Source organism: Ammospiza nelsoni, chromosome 8 (assembly GCF_027579445.1).
Source record: "Ammospiza nelsoni isolate bAmmNel1 chromosome 8, bAmmNel1.pri, whole genome shotgun sequence".
NCBI classification, from domain to species: Eukaryota; Metazoa; Chordata; class Aves; order Passeriformes; family Passerellidae; genus Ammospiza; species Ammospiza nelsoni.
The window spans coordinates 8,893,517-8,911,115 of NC_080640.1; the positions used below are offsets into that span (position 1 = coordinate 8,893,517).

Here is a 17,599-nt window from a genome sequence, read left to right on the forward strand (position 1 = left end):
CATTTTAAAAGGAGAGAGTCACTAAAGGAGCTTTCCAATTAAGCCTGTGTGGGTGTTTCTGCAGTGTGAGTCTCGGGGATCTGCATGTTGGGTCCATGACCTACCAGGCATGAGGGATGGACAGATTGGGCACCAGGACAACTCAGACACAGCCCCCTCCTCCTGCCCACAACGTGTCCCTCTCAACACCAGGCACTGACATCAATGCCCAGCCAAGTCCTTCCCCCCATAACACCACTGTGCTCCTGATCACCCTGCAGATCTCTAGGGACAGGAGAGGGTGTCCTGTCATCCTGCAGGCAGCCTGCAATCCATGAACATCTCAAGAGGTTACTGCAGAGGAAGAACAGCCTCCCTACAACAGAACATTAAAGACAAACAAAGCAAGAGCTTTAAAAGCCCCCTCAGAGCACTGAGAGTGGAAGTTGCAAGATTATGGTTCCAGGTGGCTCCACACATACAGGACACATGGGGTCTAGATGCACCCCACTTCCAGCCTGCACTGAAGGTGCATTTTAAAATATGCCTAAAATAAACCTGTTACTAGTAGGTATTTGCTTGTTCTTTAAAATGCAGAAGTACAAACCACATTAAACAAAAAAAAAAAAAAAAAACAGGGAACAGGCAGGGCAGACTTCAACTCCAGTTGCTCTGGAAAAAAAAACTCCTGATCTCTCCAAACCACCCAGAGGTCCCAGATGCCCACAGCCCATGCTCATTGAAGAGGCTGAGAACAGTCAGTATGTTTCAGATGGTTTTGCCTTCAGTTTTGCTTGTCACATTATGTTTTGAAAAAACATTTTTACTTAAAAAAAAAAAAAGAAAAAAATAGATACACTACTGCACAGTGATTCTTTGTTCTTGGTGATTCAGTCTACTATATGGCTGTGTTCCTTACATATTAGGCCAAAAAGTACTGGAAGTCCTCCCCCCGAGGTTAGCACTGACATTTACTTCAAAATGCAGGAATTTTTTAAACCCCTTAAGAGTTTTATAAGGAATATATTGTACCAAGACACCATCATCTTGCCTTCTGAATGTTTTTGCCAAGTAGTAAGGAAGCTAAAAGCAAGTCTTTGCACAGCCTGCAGGAGGCAGGATCCCAGGACTGGTCTTTCACCCACGCTCCTGCCCAAAACAGGCTGAATCAGAGTATTTACTTTGTAGAGAACAGGGAAGAACAGCACTGGTTTTCTCCTTAATGTTGTAGGAATGCGAACAGATAAAAAAAGGTTTTAAAGGAGCTTGCTTTCTGCAGTGAGCAGATTTCAGAGATCCTCACACAGACAGACCTTGCTCATTTTCACCTGCCTGTCCAGGCTGCAACAGAAAATGTTCATGTGAGATTCGCACCCCTACATCACCCATCTCCCATCCTTATCACCTGCTGGCAGCACACATGTGGATAAAATCAGGTGCACGCTGGCCATGGGACTTCAGGACAACTAGCACCCCACCCCCTGAGAGCAAGCTGGGGTCTGCTTTACACCCAAAACTTCCTGCTAAGGCTGTTTCACAAAATCTTAATACCTTCAATGAAATCAAAGGTCAGAAAAAAAAGAGGGGAAAATAACTACAAAAAGCACTTTAAAAATATCCCAGCCTCATAATAGTACTGTCTGCAGGCTGAATACAAAATTTTGACCTGGCAAGCTTAATAACATACTATTAAAACAATTTTTGCCCCAGTTTTCTTTCACCTTTGGACACAGATAAGCAGCATGACTGTGCCAGAGCAAGATGCAAAAAGTCTTACCAGATGAGTGAAGCACCTAAATGTAAATAAATGCACTGGTCCTAAATGGAGCCTCATGCTGTACCTTCCTCAAGACACACTGAACATAATTTCAGTTTAATATTCTGTTTCTCATTACAGACCTTGGAGACTCTCTCAAGCACCATGAAAAAGCAGTATTAACCCAGCCCTCGGCACTGGGGACAGCAATCCAGCCAAATTATTCATGCTGGTCTTTTGCTTCAATTTTTGTAGTCTTAACTTAATGTTCTTAAACAAATCTGAAAGGAGGATGGCTGACAAATAGAACAGATTTTACTTTAGACATTACAGACAGCCATGTTATGCAGCCTTGAGTCATTAAGCTGAACTCCTAAGGGGAGTTTCACTGGCATGGAGAAGAAAGAGTGTTTAAAAAGGGAAGACCAAAAAAAAAAAAAAAAAAAAAAAAAAAAAAAAAAAAAAAAAAAAGAAAAAAAGAAAAAAAGGAGGGGTAAAAAGAAAAAAAAGGGCAAAAAGGCGGGGGGGGGGGGGGGGGGGGGGGAGAGAAAAAAAGGAAAGTGGGAAAGAAAAAAAAGAAGGAAATAAAGAGGGAGGGAAACCCAAGCCGCCACACTCTCCTTTCCTCTCTTTGTAATCCAGCTATGAAGATTAGCCTCAAATCCTGATTTCAGAGATAGGGGGTAGATAAGAAGTGATTTGCAGGTGTTAGCATTTTCCTACAGATCTTCAGGGCAGCCCAGCTGATTTGAAGATGAAAAACTGGCATGGGTACACTTTATGGGTAGACTAGACTCAGCAACCAGGGTAGAGAACCAGTTTCTATCCCTACATGTTACACTTGCACAGAAACATCAGGATGCCCATGAAATACCCGTCCCTGTTCCACAAAAAGATTAACTGTGTTTTCACAAATGCAGACAGAAGTGGATACAGAGCCCTGTGCAAGAGCAGCCAGGTCCCAGGTGCTGTGGGCAGGCACAGCAGCAGCAATGGGGACACCAGAGATGCCTGACACATCCCAGGCCAACTGGCATCTGCAGCCACTTTATCTCCCCCCAAATGCCATTACCCGCTCTAACTTTATTTACCAAGGAAAAAAGGACCATTTTCACTCCACAAAATTAATGTGGCCTGGGGTCGGTGCCAGGAAAAAGGGTGGAAAAAGCTGCCCCTTATTTATATATTTTAACAGAACAAGGCAAAACAGTTTGCTGCTAGAAATAAACATTAAACCTTGCAGAACCTCCCCCCCTCCCAAAAACCCACTGCTCTCCCCCCTCCCTCCATCCCTCCCTCCTCTCTCCCTCCAACATTGTAAGTAGCACAAAAGATCACATTACAAATGCCAGCTGTGGCTCTTTGGGAAGGTGGCCTCCATCTCAGAGGTAGTATATGTTCCTCATGGCCTAAGTGGTTGCTATGGTAAATATGCTTTTTATTGAATAGCAGAGTGAAACAGCTTTTAAAGAGATCCATAAGAACCCAATAAATGGTCAAAACACAAAGCAGATCAACCTCAGCCTCCCTGGAAGCAGGTTTCGCTTCGTTTTCCAAAATGATTGTGATTTTTGAACCCTTTTTGTATATTTTGTTGGCCGCTCATCTCAACCTCGCCCACACCTGGGTGGAAGGGCTGGGGAGAGCCAGGGGAGCTGAGACCCCAGCAAAACCCCTGAGCACCACAGGCTGCTTTGGGGTTTAAAGGCAAGTGTCTGCTCTCCTGCAGGGCAGGAGGCTCAGGGACACTGGATGCTCAGCTCTGGGAAGCTCAGGTGATCCCAACCAAACTCACCCCACCCTCCCCACCTGCCTTATCCAGGAGAAGCCTCTTGTTCCCTCTCCATCTCTTCCCAGGAGCCTGACACCACTCCACCATGCCAGAGCCACGGGGACATTCCCACCCTGTGTCAATCCTCCAGCACAGCAGTAAGAAGAAAAGAATTAAAATAGGAAAGTTTCTCTAGCTCATTTCTTATTAGGAGCGGGATGATGGCAGGTTTTGATGACTGTAGATTTCTGATTAAGCAGCCAGACATCTTTTCTTTGATCTCTTCCTCCAGTGACAGCCCAAGTGGACAGGAAGAAAAAGCAAAGTAATTCTGGAAAAGTGAAGCAGCCAGCACCAGATATCAACTGGGCAGATACCAGTCTTGTTCCAATTGCTCTCTGATGATTTGAAGGATGGTTTAGAAGCTATGGATTCTAAAACACAGGAAATCTGTTTTTCCTTTTGAATAAAGAACTATGACATTCATCACAATGGGCTGACAATTCTCAGTTTAAAGAGACAACAATGGAAAAAGAAGCAAAAATGTTTGGTATGATTTGAAATTTCTAGAAAGGCCAATGTGTACCTTGGATGATCGACCAGCTGTGTCAGCTCTAGACTACAGAGCAGAAAGTAAAGAATGAGCAGGTTCTTTTCCTGGCATTTACCTTATCATCCAACAGTTGTAAAAAAGCTTTTTAAAAAATCACATTAAACTTGATGTGTTTTTGGAAGAAATTCTTTTTGGAATTCTTTTTGGAAGAAATATTCTCACCCAGTACATGCCATTCTCTCCAGAGGTAAATGTCCCAGATGAATAGTCAGAGCTAAGATGCTCCTTAACAATAAATGGCACTGACACTGATTGTGGGTAAGGATGGACCATTGCATATCTCTGCTCTTGCAAACCACCACATAAACAAACCATTTCCTTCTTGATCTCTATGGATGCTATTTTAGAAAGCAAAATAAACCCCCAAACCTCTTTCATGTAAATTTGTACTGAACATTGCAAACTCAACATTGTTTTCACAACAGAAGCACAAGAAAAATTAACCAAGAATTGAAAATTCAGGTTAGAAGTTAATAAATACCAGTATTTTTTAAAACACTATTCATTATAAAGAGAGTTTTATACTTTGCAGGTAGCAGTAAACATTTGATAACAATGTTTATACTAAATTAGAAGTCACCACAACACAAAGGAACCTGTGCTTTGCTGAACTTGGCTCTTTTGAGCCTTCACCCAAGTAAAAATCCTGACCAATTCTCAAACTCTCATGCAGGATTTTACAATAAGAAAAGATTTCTTTAGGTAAAGGACATAGAATAGGCTTTTGATTTTTCTAAGGCAATTTTAAGTCTAAGCTTTCCAGACAGTCTCTTCACTTCAACACAGGTAGGTCAGATGTGTAAACCAGCCTGACTGGACTCCACTGCCCCTACATCATTCTGCAGTGTGTAAATTTAGAGAATTTTTGACTCCCTGGTCTCCTGCAAGGCACATGGATGATAATTTCATAATTTCAGCCCGGTGATAACAAAAGTATTCCCTCCTTTTACCACAGGCTTGTTAGGGATTTGTTTGTTTTGGAGTATTTCTCCTTTGGTCTGTGTAAAAGAAAACTGATGACAACCATTGCCATTAATGTCAAATGCTTTTTTTTTTTTTTTTTTTAAACAAAGGAAGAACATCTTTCTGTGTTTACTTACAACAATGTGTGCTGGAGATGGAGACCTAGCATCCTTGAGGGCTTGTCTACTCTGAAGGCTCCCTGCCTGAACATCAAGCAGTGGCCATTTCATCTGCAGATACTGGATGGAGGAAACAAAAATGGGAAAAGAAAAATGAGTTCAGAAAAGAAAGGCAAAAAAAAAATAACAAATCTTAGGTAACATGGATAAAAAATTATAAAGCAAAACTTATGCAAGGAACTGAAACAAAAAATTAAGACAACCTTACATGTTTGTGGATACAAAATCTGTGCAGAACTAACAATCTCATACCACTGTGTTACAGTTCAGGAATAAGAAAAAAAAACAGATTGCAAAGACAGTATTACATTAATTTTACTGATCGCAGCAAATCTAGAAGTAGCATAAAACTCACAAAGAAACAAAATATCATAACCATGGAGAGGATGGGACAAGGGAAAAGGTGGATATCAGTGTCAGCAGAGGGAAAACATATCATGAAATAAGAATATGATCTCATTACTGAACGGGTCATCTGTCAGCCTTCTTTCAACAAATGTACCAAGTCAACAGCTCCAACTGCCCAGTGCTGTATGAGCCCTAAAGACAGGGCACTACCCCAAAATGACTGCTGGGTCTTAGCACCTATTTTCTCTACTTTTCACCATTTCGGGAAGACACCATGGATTTTCTTCTTGCTTATCTTCTGTCAGACAACCCTGGCTCAGGGACAGCCACAGCTTCTCTGTGGCAGTGCCACCAGCAGACAGGCTGGACACACACACATGCCACCTCTGCAGCATATGGGGGCAGTGATACAAAAGCAAGAAAAGCTTCAGCTCACTGCACCAGAAGTGCTCCATTCTGAACAAAAGCAGGTCCACAGAGAAATTAGTTATCCCAAACAAACTTCTGCACCGTACATCTAAATATAATTTCAGCCCAGGCTTTTCTCTCTGCACGCTGCTGTGTGCTGTCCCAGTTAACACAGGTTAATAAGAGACTTCTAAAAGCCCTGTATCATGCTGGAAGAAATGTGCACAGCCACATACATTCAGCCCCCTCCCAGAACTAAGAAAAGCAGCTGCACACATAGATCAGGCCACTGCAGAAGCTCCTATTCAGCACTAGATGCTGCTTGACCTGACAGATCTATTCCTAGAAAATACCTACTAGAGAAATAGTTATGTTTATATATTCCTTCCTTTCTTTTTTTTTTTTTTTTTTTTTTTTTTTTTTTTTTTTTTTTTTTTTTTTAAAGTAAGGGTAATCTTGAAGAAGGAGCATGCACAAGCAGCCCCTGCAGTGCAGGGGAACAGCGGAAGCTGTATCTGAACCTCCATGGAGGAAGGAAGGAGATCTGGTTCCATGCTTTCAGCACATCACTATCTATCACATTTGCTCACGTATGCAAAACATTTGCTAACATGCAGGGCCTGTTTGCTGCAAGACTCCGGGCACTGAGGTGCCCAAAAAGCAGAAGCCAGCAGGAGAATGTGTTACCAGTTCCCATCACTTGGAGGGCCTGAGTTTTCCGAGCTACTGGAATGCAAATAAACAAACCCATACTCTGGATTTGTGCCCCATATGAGTTCCACAAGTTCCAAGAAGTCTTGTTTTTATTCATGTTCACATTTGGGATTTGTGCAATTTGGACCAGAATGTTTCAGCACTTCTTAAAAACAAGAAATAAAACCCAAACAAACCAGAACTAGACTACCGATAAGCAATATTTCTAACTCTTACAACCCAATTGTAAGTCTCCAGATATTTGATCACTTGCATCAAATCCCTTTTCTTCAATATATGTGACCACAACATAAATTTTAAAGTTGAGATGATGTTAAAGCAACTTTCTAACCCTTTGTGGTTTAAAAAAAGTGCATAAAAATGCAACTCTAGTGTGTAGAATTTGGATCCAAAGCTGAAGCCAACTGAGAGCCAACTTTTAAACTTGAGGGGAAATCTGATACATTGCAGATTTTCAAATGGCACTATTAAACAAGTAAACTGCTACATTTTCAAAAGTCCACCAGTTTTCTCAGACAGCAGTCAAAACACCACCACAAGAAGGGATGCATGAATTTCCAGAATGGGTCCTGATGGGTCACAGCTACTTTTGGCTTCCTCAGGTTTTCCAGACAATCAGTGAAGTATTTTTCCCTTCTTCCAAGGAAAACGCCCTCACAGGATGTGTGCATGACTCTGCCTCAAAGTTCACAATGGTTTTTGGAGAGCAAGAACCTACCGCTGCCACAGCTGAAACCTCTACAAGAACATGACAGCTCAAACTGTGGATTTCCAGGGAACAGACACCAAGCCATTACCCACAAAAATAAACTCATCACCTTCATTTTTCCATGACCACTCCACAGTCACAAGCAGCCCTGGAACATGTGTACAACCATGACAGCCTGTGAGGAGCTCAGGTCAGCAGCTGTCCTAAAACACAGGCTGAGAAACACGTGGGCTTCTCTGAGACTGCCCCAAGGGCAGACAGAGGCATTGACAAGCAGCAGGGGTGAGCTCACAGCACACCCCATCCAGTCAGTAATTATTGCAGGGATTACAAAGCCTTCAGGACTGTCAGTTGTGCTGGTTTTTACTAGCAATAAATTCCATTAGAAGAAACAGAGCAAGAAGGCATGGCTGCTCCCACTCCACCTCTATCCCACCGCAGCCCGTGCTTTCAGCACATGCTTTCAGCTCCTACACCAGCCTGACCTAAGGGCAAGATGAACGTTTCAGAAGATCTTACTGTTACTCTTTTTTTTCCCCTCCTTTTAAAACCCTTAGTCTGGACTCTCAGTAAAGCCCTTCTCTTACCCACCCCTGGCAAAGAGGATCCAAGAGGTCTTACAGTGCAAAGGCTAAAGCACAAACAGCTTCTTTTGGACATGCACATGAAGCCCAGCAGGAACAGTCCAAACCCAGAGGGCTCAGTTTTGCTCACAAACACAGACACGGACAGCTTCCATTTCTACCAGTGGATAACACACCAGTGGGAGACAAAATAAAATCAAATAACCACACCCAAGGGAAAGCAGTAAAGCACAAGTGTCCATAAAGCAACTTCCATGAGCTCTACCAAGAGGCCAGGATCCAGAGCAGCCTCCCAGCCCCGCTAAGGGTGAGATGTTCTGTCTGTCAGATAAGCAGAGGGGGCCAGAGCCCACAGCCAATGCCCACGTCAAGCTAGTGAACCCACACCTTCAACAGCAGGATGTTTGCAAAAGCAAAAAAATGTTTGCTGGCTTCAAAATGCCAGCCCTGTTGATAAAGTATGAAATATTAGCATTGTTTAAGGTGACGAGCCTGACTCAAGGCCTCCTCATCCAAGAATTGTCATGCCTGTAATACAATATTGATGTGGTGGCTTATAATTCTTACTTTACATAAAAGCCTCATTGTGTGCCAAATTCAATCTCCACAGGCTACCTGAGCCACAGATTTTTACAAGTCTACATTTCAGCGCTGCGAGTCTACAATACACATAATTTTCAATTATGTTAGGGCAGAACAGGATCACTGCCTATATAACATTACTGGTTGGAGGAAATGAGACTCAGCCCTACTGCCGAGAGAGCTAACTGGATCCAGATGGTGGCCGAGCGCAGCAGCCACCCCCTCCACAGCTCTCTCTTTGGCAGCGCAGGGACATGCCAGGCCCTCGCTGGGCTGGGAGCTGTGACAGAAGGATGCTGGGCAGGGGGGAGCTGCATCACCTCGAGGAAGAGGAGGGAGAGCCCTGATTGCTCTCGGAGGTTTACCGCTGCTGCCTTACGCTATGATGTTCTTATTAAAAAGGAGAAAAATTAAGTCCTGCTACAGCAGAGAGGTAAATCCTTTCCTTCCTCAAACAACTAAATAGCAGGAAATCCTCTTCTCTTGGCCCTAAATGCAGATTTGAGCCAGACAGTTCCTCTGATTTGCAAGGAGTCCACAAAAATCCAAAGCTGACTTTCCCAGCCTTCTGACACTGCTTTTACATTCCTGCACGGGGCAGCTGGAGGGGGCAGAGGGGTAAGAAGGAGGGGAAGCTCCCACCAGCCTGCTCCTGCAAATGCTGGACACCCACTCACTCCTCTCCTGCTTCTTGTGTCTCAGTGTGGAAATCAGGACTTGCCTGTACAAACACTGAACTTTTCAACAAATTAACTCTAACAAATCTGTGCAAATTATTTCAGAACAAAACTGTTGAAATGGGCTCTGCTGGCCTGCTTTTAACATTTTTTTAAAATAATGTCATCATGGTGGAAGTACTTTATTCCCTGTTTAACAATATGATCTGATGGGGATCATTAGCATGTGTGCATTTAAAAAAAAAAAAGTTTTATGGCAAGTCTCAGAGAGCTTAAGCAAAATAATTGTTAAGCTCCAGGCCTCCACACAAGAATTAAAACAAGTTTGGGGCGAGCGTACTTGAGAGAAACCAAAGCTTTTAAAAAGGCTGTTAAATTGTCAGCACAAGGGAAAAGGCAAATTATTTGAATAGCCCAGATTTTTTTCTGTAGAAAGGAACAAAAAATACCCAAGAACCTTCCTACACATCCACACCTCCCATCTACAGCCAGAGGGTCCTGCAGAGCACAGACCCACTGGGAGCAGCTCTGCATAGGCACTCCCAAAGCAGCCACCTTCCTGAGCTCTGGCTGGGCAACAAACATCATTCCCAAGTTTTCACAGCAGAGCTGGTCCAAAGTAGCTGAAATTCACATCCAGCACTCGAGGAGTTTGCAGGAAGGTCCAACTCAGGGCCAGCAGCTGCCCCACGGGCTGGGGCAGGGCTCACAGCAGTGCAGCCATGGAGGAAAGGATGGCACTGAGCTCACAGGTGTTTCCTGCATTGGTGTCCAACGTGGACCTGTCCCCCTGTCACACTATTGTTTTCACTGCTAGATCACCCTACAAGTGATGTTCTTTAACATATAAAAATATAAACAAAGTAAGGGGGGGGGGAAGGCCATATTTTTAAACAGAAGGAAAGCCGCACAATGCTTTCCAGCTCACGTTTCCTGCAGCTGGTGCTTATTAGCTCCCAGGAACTGAAACAAGCAGGAGCAGGGCTCCTGCAGTCAGCTTGATGCCACTGGTCTCCTAACCACTGGATCACACCTCCAAAGTCTGCACTTCCTCCCTGGATCTCAAATAGAAATATTCCTGATCTTGGTTTTGGGGTCAGTCCCTCCCTTGGCCAGCATTGTAGGGTCATGTGGAAGTACACACCTGGATGCCAACTTGAAGGTCAGGAGCTTCTCCAATATTTAGTTAGAAGCATTTCTGGGAGGGAGCATCTAGACAAATTTTAACCAGAGATAATCCAGTAGCAACACGGAGATCACAATGCTGAGGGAAGAGCTGATATTTATGGGGAAGCCAATAAGGAACAAAGGCCATAATAGCTCCCTACAGACAAAAAAAAAAGTTGCAAGAGGATACTCATCTAGGTACCTACAAAGAAAGGTCTGTCACCTATTAGTGCCTCCACTTACATTAGAAGCAAAGCCTCTAAAGATTTAACTGTAGAACCCCGGCTTCTGCTCCACTGCTTAATTTACCTCAACCCCTTATTTCTGGTCTTCAGTTATCACCTTGTTTGTAGAGGTGTGCGTGTGAGAGCAAAATCTGAAGGATTTATTTTAAATAACTGAAGGAGGCTGTTGAAGGAACTTTAAAAAGGCCTCCTATTCCTTGCAGACCTGCAATGTCTGGAATTTTTTGTATGAGAAGTAATAGACACCACCCACGATGCTGAGCCCTTCTACAGAATATGCAATGCACCAGCACGAGGCACAGGGGAGCTGCTCAAAACAAAAGCAGCAAGGTTGATTTCAGTGAGACCAATCCTTTTCACACAAAAGACTTCCCCAGAGCATTCAAGAAATTAAAGCATAAAATTGTAAAACATGGAAGTATTTATCATATATCTCCACTTTTCATTTTATTAACATAATCTTTTAAAAATATTAAGTAAAATGCATAGATGGGGGAAAGTGGTACAAAAACCAGGAAATGGTTTACGTTCCTGCACTGACACATGCACATAAGGCTTCTTCCAAATTTAAAATGTCCTTTAATTCTCTCATTAAAGGGGAGGAATTTAAAATAATTTTTTTAGCTTTACAAGAGGAAGAGTGTTCATGTGACATAGAAGTACAGCATTACTTTCTGCAGTTCACATGGTATCTCTGCAAAGTAACTGCAGGCTGTATTTCTCAATCCTGGGTGGAGCTTGGGAAAGCACCATTACTTTTTTCACATTAAATTTGAAAGACCCCACCATCCTTCCTGCACAAACCAGCAGGCTGGCTGAGGACTATTCAGATATCTGCAAAGTGCTGTTCCAAAAGAAAGGTACCAATAAAAACATAATTTCAGTCAAGGAACAAGAATAAGCATTTTATCTACTTTAAACCATAAAAAAACCCAACTTCATTCTTAAGCTACTTTCCCTAAATTTTCTCTGAAACCTGTTCTGTTGCACATAAGCACTGAGTTTCCATTAGATGAAGACTAGGACAGTCAAAAAATCTCAAGAAATTCTTTCTGTAGGTCTCTCTTGCTTAGACTCACAGTTTCATCAGCCTCTAAGACTCACCAAAAATTTTGATGTACAGACACACAATTTCTCATCCTGGCAATCTCCCAGCCAGTGAGAGAACAATTGGTAACTAGTGTTTGCATGAAGTCCAAGAATGCATTTTATGGTCTATAAAATATAATTCCTTTCCTCCCCTTTAAATCAAGGCAGTAAAGATATCTGACAGCATGTTAGAGATCATGGCACTGAGCTACCTCCACTCAAACAGAGGAGCTGCTCCAGGGGAGCCCTGCCTCCCTTAAAACCTTCCAACTCTGTTAGGAGCATAGCTCTGTTTGTAAAGAAGGGGCTGGAACTTTAAGCTTTGCAACTACTTTTTAATTTTTATTTTAAAGAAAAGCAAGAAAAACCCCACAGCACAGCTGTGCAAGGAGCAAAGGAGGCCCTCCAAATCTGCCCCCATCTTTCCCTTCACTTCCACCACTTGGAGTCTGGAATAGAATAGGAAACGTGGGAATGTATTTCCTGATTATGGGAAGCATCAACCAGTCTCCTTAGGTACCCTGGTAGTGAAGCCCATCACTAAATTCATCTCTACATGACCATGATACTGAACTGGTACCATTTTCCACTGCATGTCTTTGTGTGAAGGCAAAAAAACCCCAAACCCTGACAGAACAGACATAAAGAGACCCTATCTTTGTACAACTCTGTCCTGCATCAGTCATAGAATCATAGAATGGTTTGAGTTGGATGAGACCTTGAAGATCATCCCAAGTTCCAACTTTCCTGCCACGAGCAGGGACATTGAAACCAGGCTGCTCAGAGCCCCATCCAGCCTGGCCTTGGATGGGGCATCCACAATTCCTCTGGGCAACCTGTGCCAGTCCCTCACCACCCTCAGAGGAAAGAATTCCTTCCTAATACCTGATCTAGACCTACCCTCCATCAGCCAATAAAGGGTTGATTTATAAAGTGCTTGGCACCTCCAGCTATCAAAAGCCAGCAGAGGCATGACACAGGCAAGACAGTCAAAGGATGCTCGGCAAGACAAGTCCCTCTCCAAAGGGGCCTCCAAGACTATCTTGGTTGGGAGGGGTTTCTTCACTCTTCGATCCAAATTCTCATCTCAGATCTTGTGAAGTACCCGTGAAGGACTGGCACAGGTGGGTGAGATCCCCGAGTAAAAGTGCTACAGGAAAATTTAGCAGTTTGCTCATTATTGTAACATGGCCTAAGAGGGTTTTACTGAGAGTCGTATTTTCTCCCAATGTTGGGTAAGTGAAACTCATGACTCTAATCACTACCACAAAAATTCCTGTCGATGTAGCAATTCTGGGTGAACTGCTGGGAGCCACTCTCTAGTAAACCCAGCAAATTTCATACCAAATTTCCTGTCGCCTCCCTTGTGGTTTCCATGTGTGATTGGGCCTTCAATGCAACAAGGGGTAACTGCAGAATAGATGGCTCCAAGGGTTTCAGGCCTTCATGAAAATGAAGAACTTGCAAAATTTTCTTTTCTCTTTTCCTAGGGGTAGTAAGTTTTGTCCTTTTTTTTTCTTTTTAAGGTTAACACAAAAATGTAACGTTAAGGCAACCTCATGAAAAAAGTCCTGGAGATAACACTGGAACCAGCAATATTCTGACCTCCTACGAGAAACTGGGAAGGTTGCTGTTGAGGTTTTGTTTTTCAGAAAGGCATTGGAAGAAAAACTTTCCACTGCATCACATCCTGGTCCACATTCCACGCAGTAATCTTTTAGCTCAGATGTGTGGAGATGTCTTTGAAAGATGTAAAAGAGGTCGAGAGTCCCCTCAGCTAATTGTGCTGGCTGAGAAACAAAACTTGTGGGCTGGGGTAGGATTTGTGTCAGCCTGACCTTCTGTGAGACCAGCTACTCCTCTGAATAAAACCTTCTCGCTGCCTCTGCCAGAATCCTCCTGCCACTCAAGTATCATCTTGCTGTAACAAATTACTCCTAACCCAGGATTATGGCTCTTTCCAAATCCCTCCTAGAGAGCTGGGAAAGAAACATTCCCTTCCCAGGGTTCAGAACCCCCATCAATAACTGCCCTTTTTGCTTCTCTGATGGCACTGGTTCCTGGGGACAGCCAGAGCTGCACCCATTTTCCTTCCAAATGAAAGCTGGACATCTCAATTGTCCATCAGAAGAGGAAATGAGGAAGGCTTGCCTTTGGACACCCATGGAAAAGACATCCCAACTGGCCAGAGGGAAAGATGACTCCTCGCTAAGTAGGAAGAATTATATTTAGGTGGAGGACTAAGTGAATCATTTGGGATGAAAGCAAAATAAAACAAATGAAGTATTCACTAAATCTGTGCTGTCACCTCTTGTTCCTGGGCAGCCACCCTGTGTATTTGTTTTCTGGTTTCCTCCAGCACCACGGAAACAATGCAATATGCATTTAGGTATTTAAAAGAAGTATTTTTTAAAATATTTTTAGTTGAATCATCAGCCACACAAACTGTTCCTCAAGAACACATAAAACGTTGGTTTTTCTTAAAGGAGATGCAGAGAAAAATATATTAAAACAAATATGGCCCAGAATTGACACCATTTTGCATTATTTTTCCCCAATTTAAAGGGCACCCCCAAAGAAAATAAGCCGAATTACCACAAATTCCAAGTAAATCATGGCAAGACTTTAGAAAGGCACTCTGACTTTTTAAGTACCTTTAGGTTATGCATTAAGTGTAAGTAACTTTTCTTGAACTGGCACAGTTTGCAGACTTAAGATGCACAAAATGCACTACTAGAAGTTTTAAAGAAGGGGGGGGCTTTTTGTTTATTCAGAGAGAAAAATTTTCCTCAGTCAAAAAACTACACTACCATATCCACTCCCTGAGCTGAAAAGAGTAGAAACAAAAATCAAACAGCAAAACAAACTAACACAAAATTACCCTTTCAGTTTTGAGAAATTGGGGGGGAAAAAAGGAAAACACTCTTTTTTGAGCAGCAAATTGAAATAATGCATTGCTCCGTGTATGTATAGGGGGGAAGAAAAAAAAAACAAAACCAAAAAATTTCTGTTGCACGAGGAAAATGCAACATGCATGAGCCTGCATTCTTCTTCTCTAAGTGTGGTGGAAAAGAAGAAGGAGGGGAAGAAAAAAAAAAATTGAATTAAAAAAAAAATCCATGTAAAAACAGTGGCTTGGAGGGGCCTCTGTCCCAGGGAGAAGGGCAGCAGCAGCAGCTCTGCAATAGCTCATGTCCTGGAGGGACTGTGCCCCATGCCCACATTCTTGTGGCTGGGGCAGAGGTTTGTTTTGGAGAGGTGAGGGTGGCTCTGCACGCCCAGCCCACGGCCGCGGGGAGCCCGCAGACACCACACTCCCACATCTGCATCTGCCACACTCTCCTGCCACAGCCCCAAAGCTGAAACAAAGGAGTCATCCGAGCAGCCCTGAGCTGTACAAATCTGCAAATAGCTGAAAATGTTGCTCTCGTTGCTAAATATAGTGCAGGCATTTTGAACTGGCTGGCCCGCAAGGCGACTTTTGTATTTATTTATTTATTTAAAGGACCACGGTTTGAAAACACTGAGTGTTTTTTAAGTCTGTTCATGTATGTATGTTTGCTCTCTCTCAATATCAATATGGAAAAAAAAATTGAAATAACTTAGCAGGTACTAGAAAAACAACTTCCATGTAAAGGAGTCAGAGAGCAGAGCAGAAAGATGCATTTGACTTTGCAGCGGGAGCAAAATCTCCTCCAAGGCTGGTAAATCATGTTCATACAGAATTAAACACAGAATAGCTTCAACCCCGCGCCCTGATACAATTAGCAAATATATACATATACACACATAGATATAGATATATGTACACATATATATACATATATATATGCACATTTGTACACATGTATATATACACATATATATACATATATATATATACACATATATATATACACACACATATATATACACACACACATATATATACACACACACATATATACATTATATATATATATATATATTATTTATATATAAATATAAATATATATATATAAATATACACATACAATGGCTCCCTGTGGGAGCTCTCCCCAGGATCATCATAATTCCTGCCTGGCCATGGGAAGGGAGGGATGTGGATGCTGCCTAGGAGAGGGGAGGAGAGGCACAGCCCCTGGGCTAGGGAATGTCTGCAAGAGGGATGCACAGCCAGCCACCCTCTTGTGGCATCCCAAAGCCAGCACAGGGACGCCCTTCTGCTCCTAAATCCCGGGAGCTGGGCACCAGCTCACCCTGTGCCTGTGCAGGAGCAAAGAGCAGGATTCCCTGGGAAGGGCTCTGGGATGGCAGCCCAGCCCCAAACCACACAGCAGCAGAGCACACACCTATGGGATGCTCTCTGAAAGTCAAGGGCACAGCCCTGGACTTGGGGCAGCTGCTCAGACACCAAGGGGACACGGTGATCCCCACAGAAGCTCAGGACAAGGATGGGGGAACACACCAACCCCTCCTGGCTCCATGGGGAGAACCACAGCCAAACCGGCAGCACCTGAGGCTCCACATGCCTGTGCCAAGTGCCCTGCACCCACAAGTGACAAATGAATATTTCAGGTTTTAGCCTTACCTGCGAGTGATAAAAAACCCCAGTAGCTATTCGAGGTTTGTTACAGCTGTACAGCTGTCTTAAGAAAAAAGGGCAAAAAAAAAAAAGCTTTTTCTTAGCAGGGCGGGGGGTGGAAGGGGCTGCATCGACAGCTCCAGTAGCCAGAGGCACTTTGCAAGGAGGAAAGTAGAACTGGCGATGTGGGCAGGCCTCGGGTTTCTGAGCCTCAGGGCACATCCAAGAGACACAGCCTATTTACTGAACAGCCGGGAAAGCAAAGGCTCCAGTCTAAAAACACCTTATAATCTTATTGTGGACACTTATATTTTATAAGTATTTGAGGTTGAGGAGAGCAGGGTGGGGACACAAGAAGCCACTTTAGCTGCCTGGTGGGGTTCTGAGAGGCAGGTTTGTTTTTTAAAGATGAGGTAGGATGACTCCATATGTGGGTAGTTATAAATGAAGCGACTAAGGATCAATGAGCTCCCTTTCATAGCAATTGCTTATTTATTTATTTTTAAAAATCATGACACAGCATTTCCGTTCTATTTCCAAGTCAAATTTATCCTAGGTGGAATCAGAGGAAGAAAAACCAGGTTCCTACACAGATTTTCTTTTTTTTTTGAGAGCATTAATAGACTGGAGAGCATCTGCGCAGGACAGCAAGTTGAAGTCAGCATTTCTGCATGCTGCACAGCCAACCCCACAACCTCAGGAGGGAACTTTCATCTCCACAGACCTGCACACAAAAGGTCACTGCAGTGCACCCTGCTCCCACTAAGGAGCTTACCTCTCACACGTAACATCAGGCTTATTAAGCAACGTGAGATGATACAATAGCCACTAATCTACTGAAAATTATTATTCCTTTCCTCCTGCCCCCAAGCAACACGGGGATTTGCAACATGCTGTCTGTAGGATGCACCTGAAGGACAGAGGGAATTCGAACTGCCCTGCCCTCCCCAGTCTCTTGGTGATACCTCCCAGTGATTTCCAGTGAGCCCAAGTATTGTAGAAAAATTCCTCTGACTTTGTATGGATTTAATCATAATAAAATAAAACAATAAAATAAAATAGAATAGAATAAAATAAAATAAAAAGTTGCATTATAAAAAGTAAAGAAAAAAAGAGAAATTATTATTTCTTCAGCAAGCAGGAGAAAAGGGAAAAAAAAAAAAAAAAAGGCAGGAGCTCAGTGCCATCATCCACCACCTCTTTCCATTGGTCCAAGAAAAGATTGGCAGCTCCTGCAAGACCTGCTTCAGG

At 43.1% G+C, this 17,599-nt stretch overlaps 1 protein-coding gene across 11 annotated transcripts in view; it reads right to left on the reverse strand.

Moving 5' to 3' along the window:
• TCF7L2 (transcription factor 7 like 2) overlaps positions 1-17,599 on the reverse strand; it is a 170,119-nt gene that overhangs the window by 104,783 nt on the left and 47,737 nt on the right. For all 11 annotated transcript variants that reach the window (XM_059476593.1, XM_059476592.1, XM_059476589.1 and 8 more), the window contains exon 4: positions 5,220-5,321. In XM_059476593.1, coding sequence (XP_059332576.1) covers positions 5,220-5,321 — 102 coding nt within the window. The remainder of the gene's footprint in view (positions 1-5,219; positions 5,322-17,599) is intronic.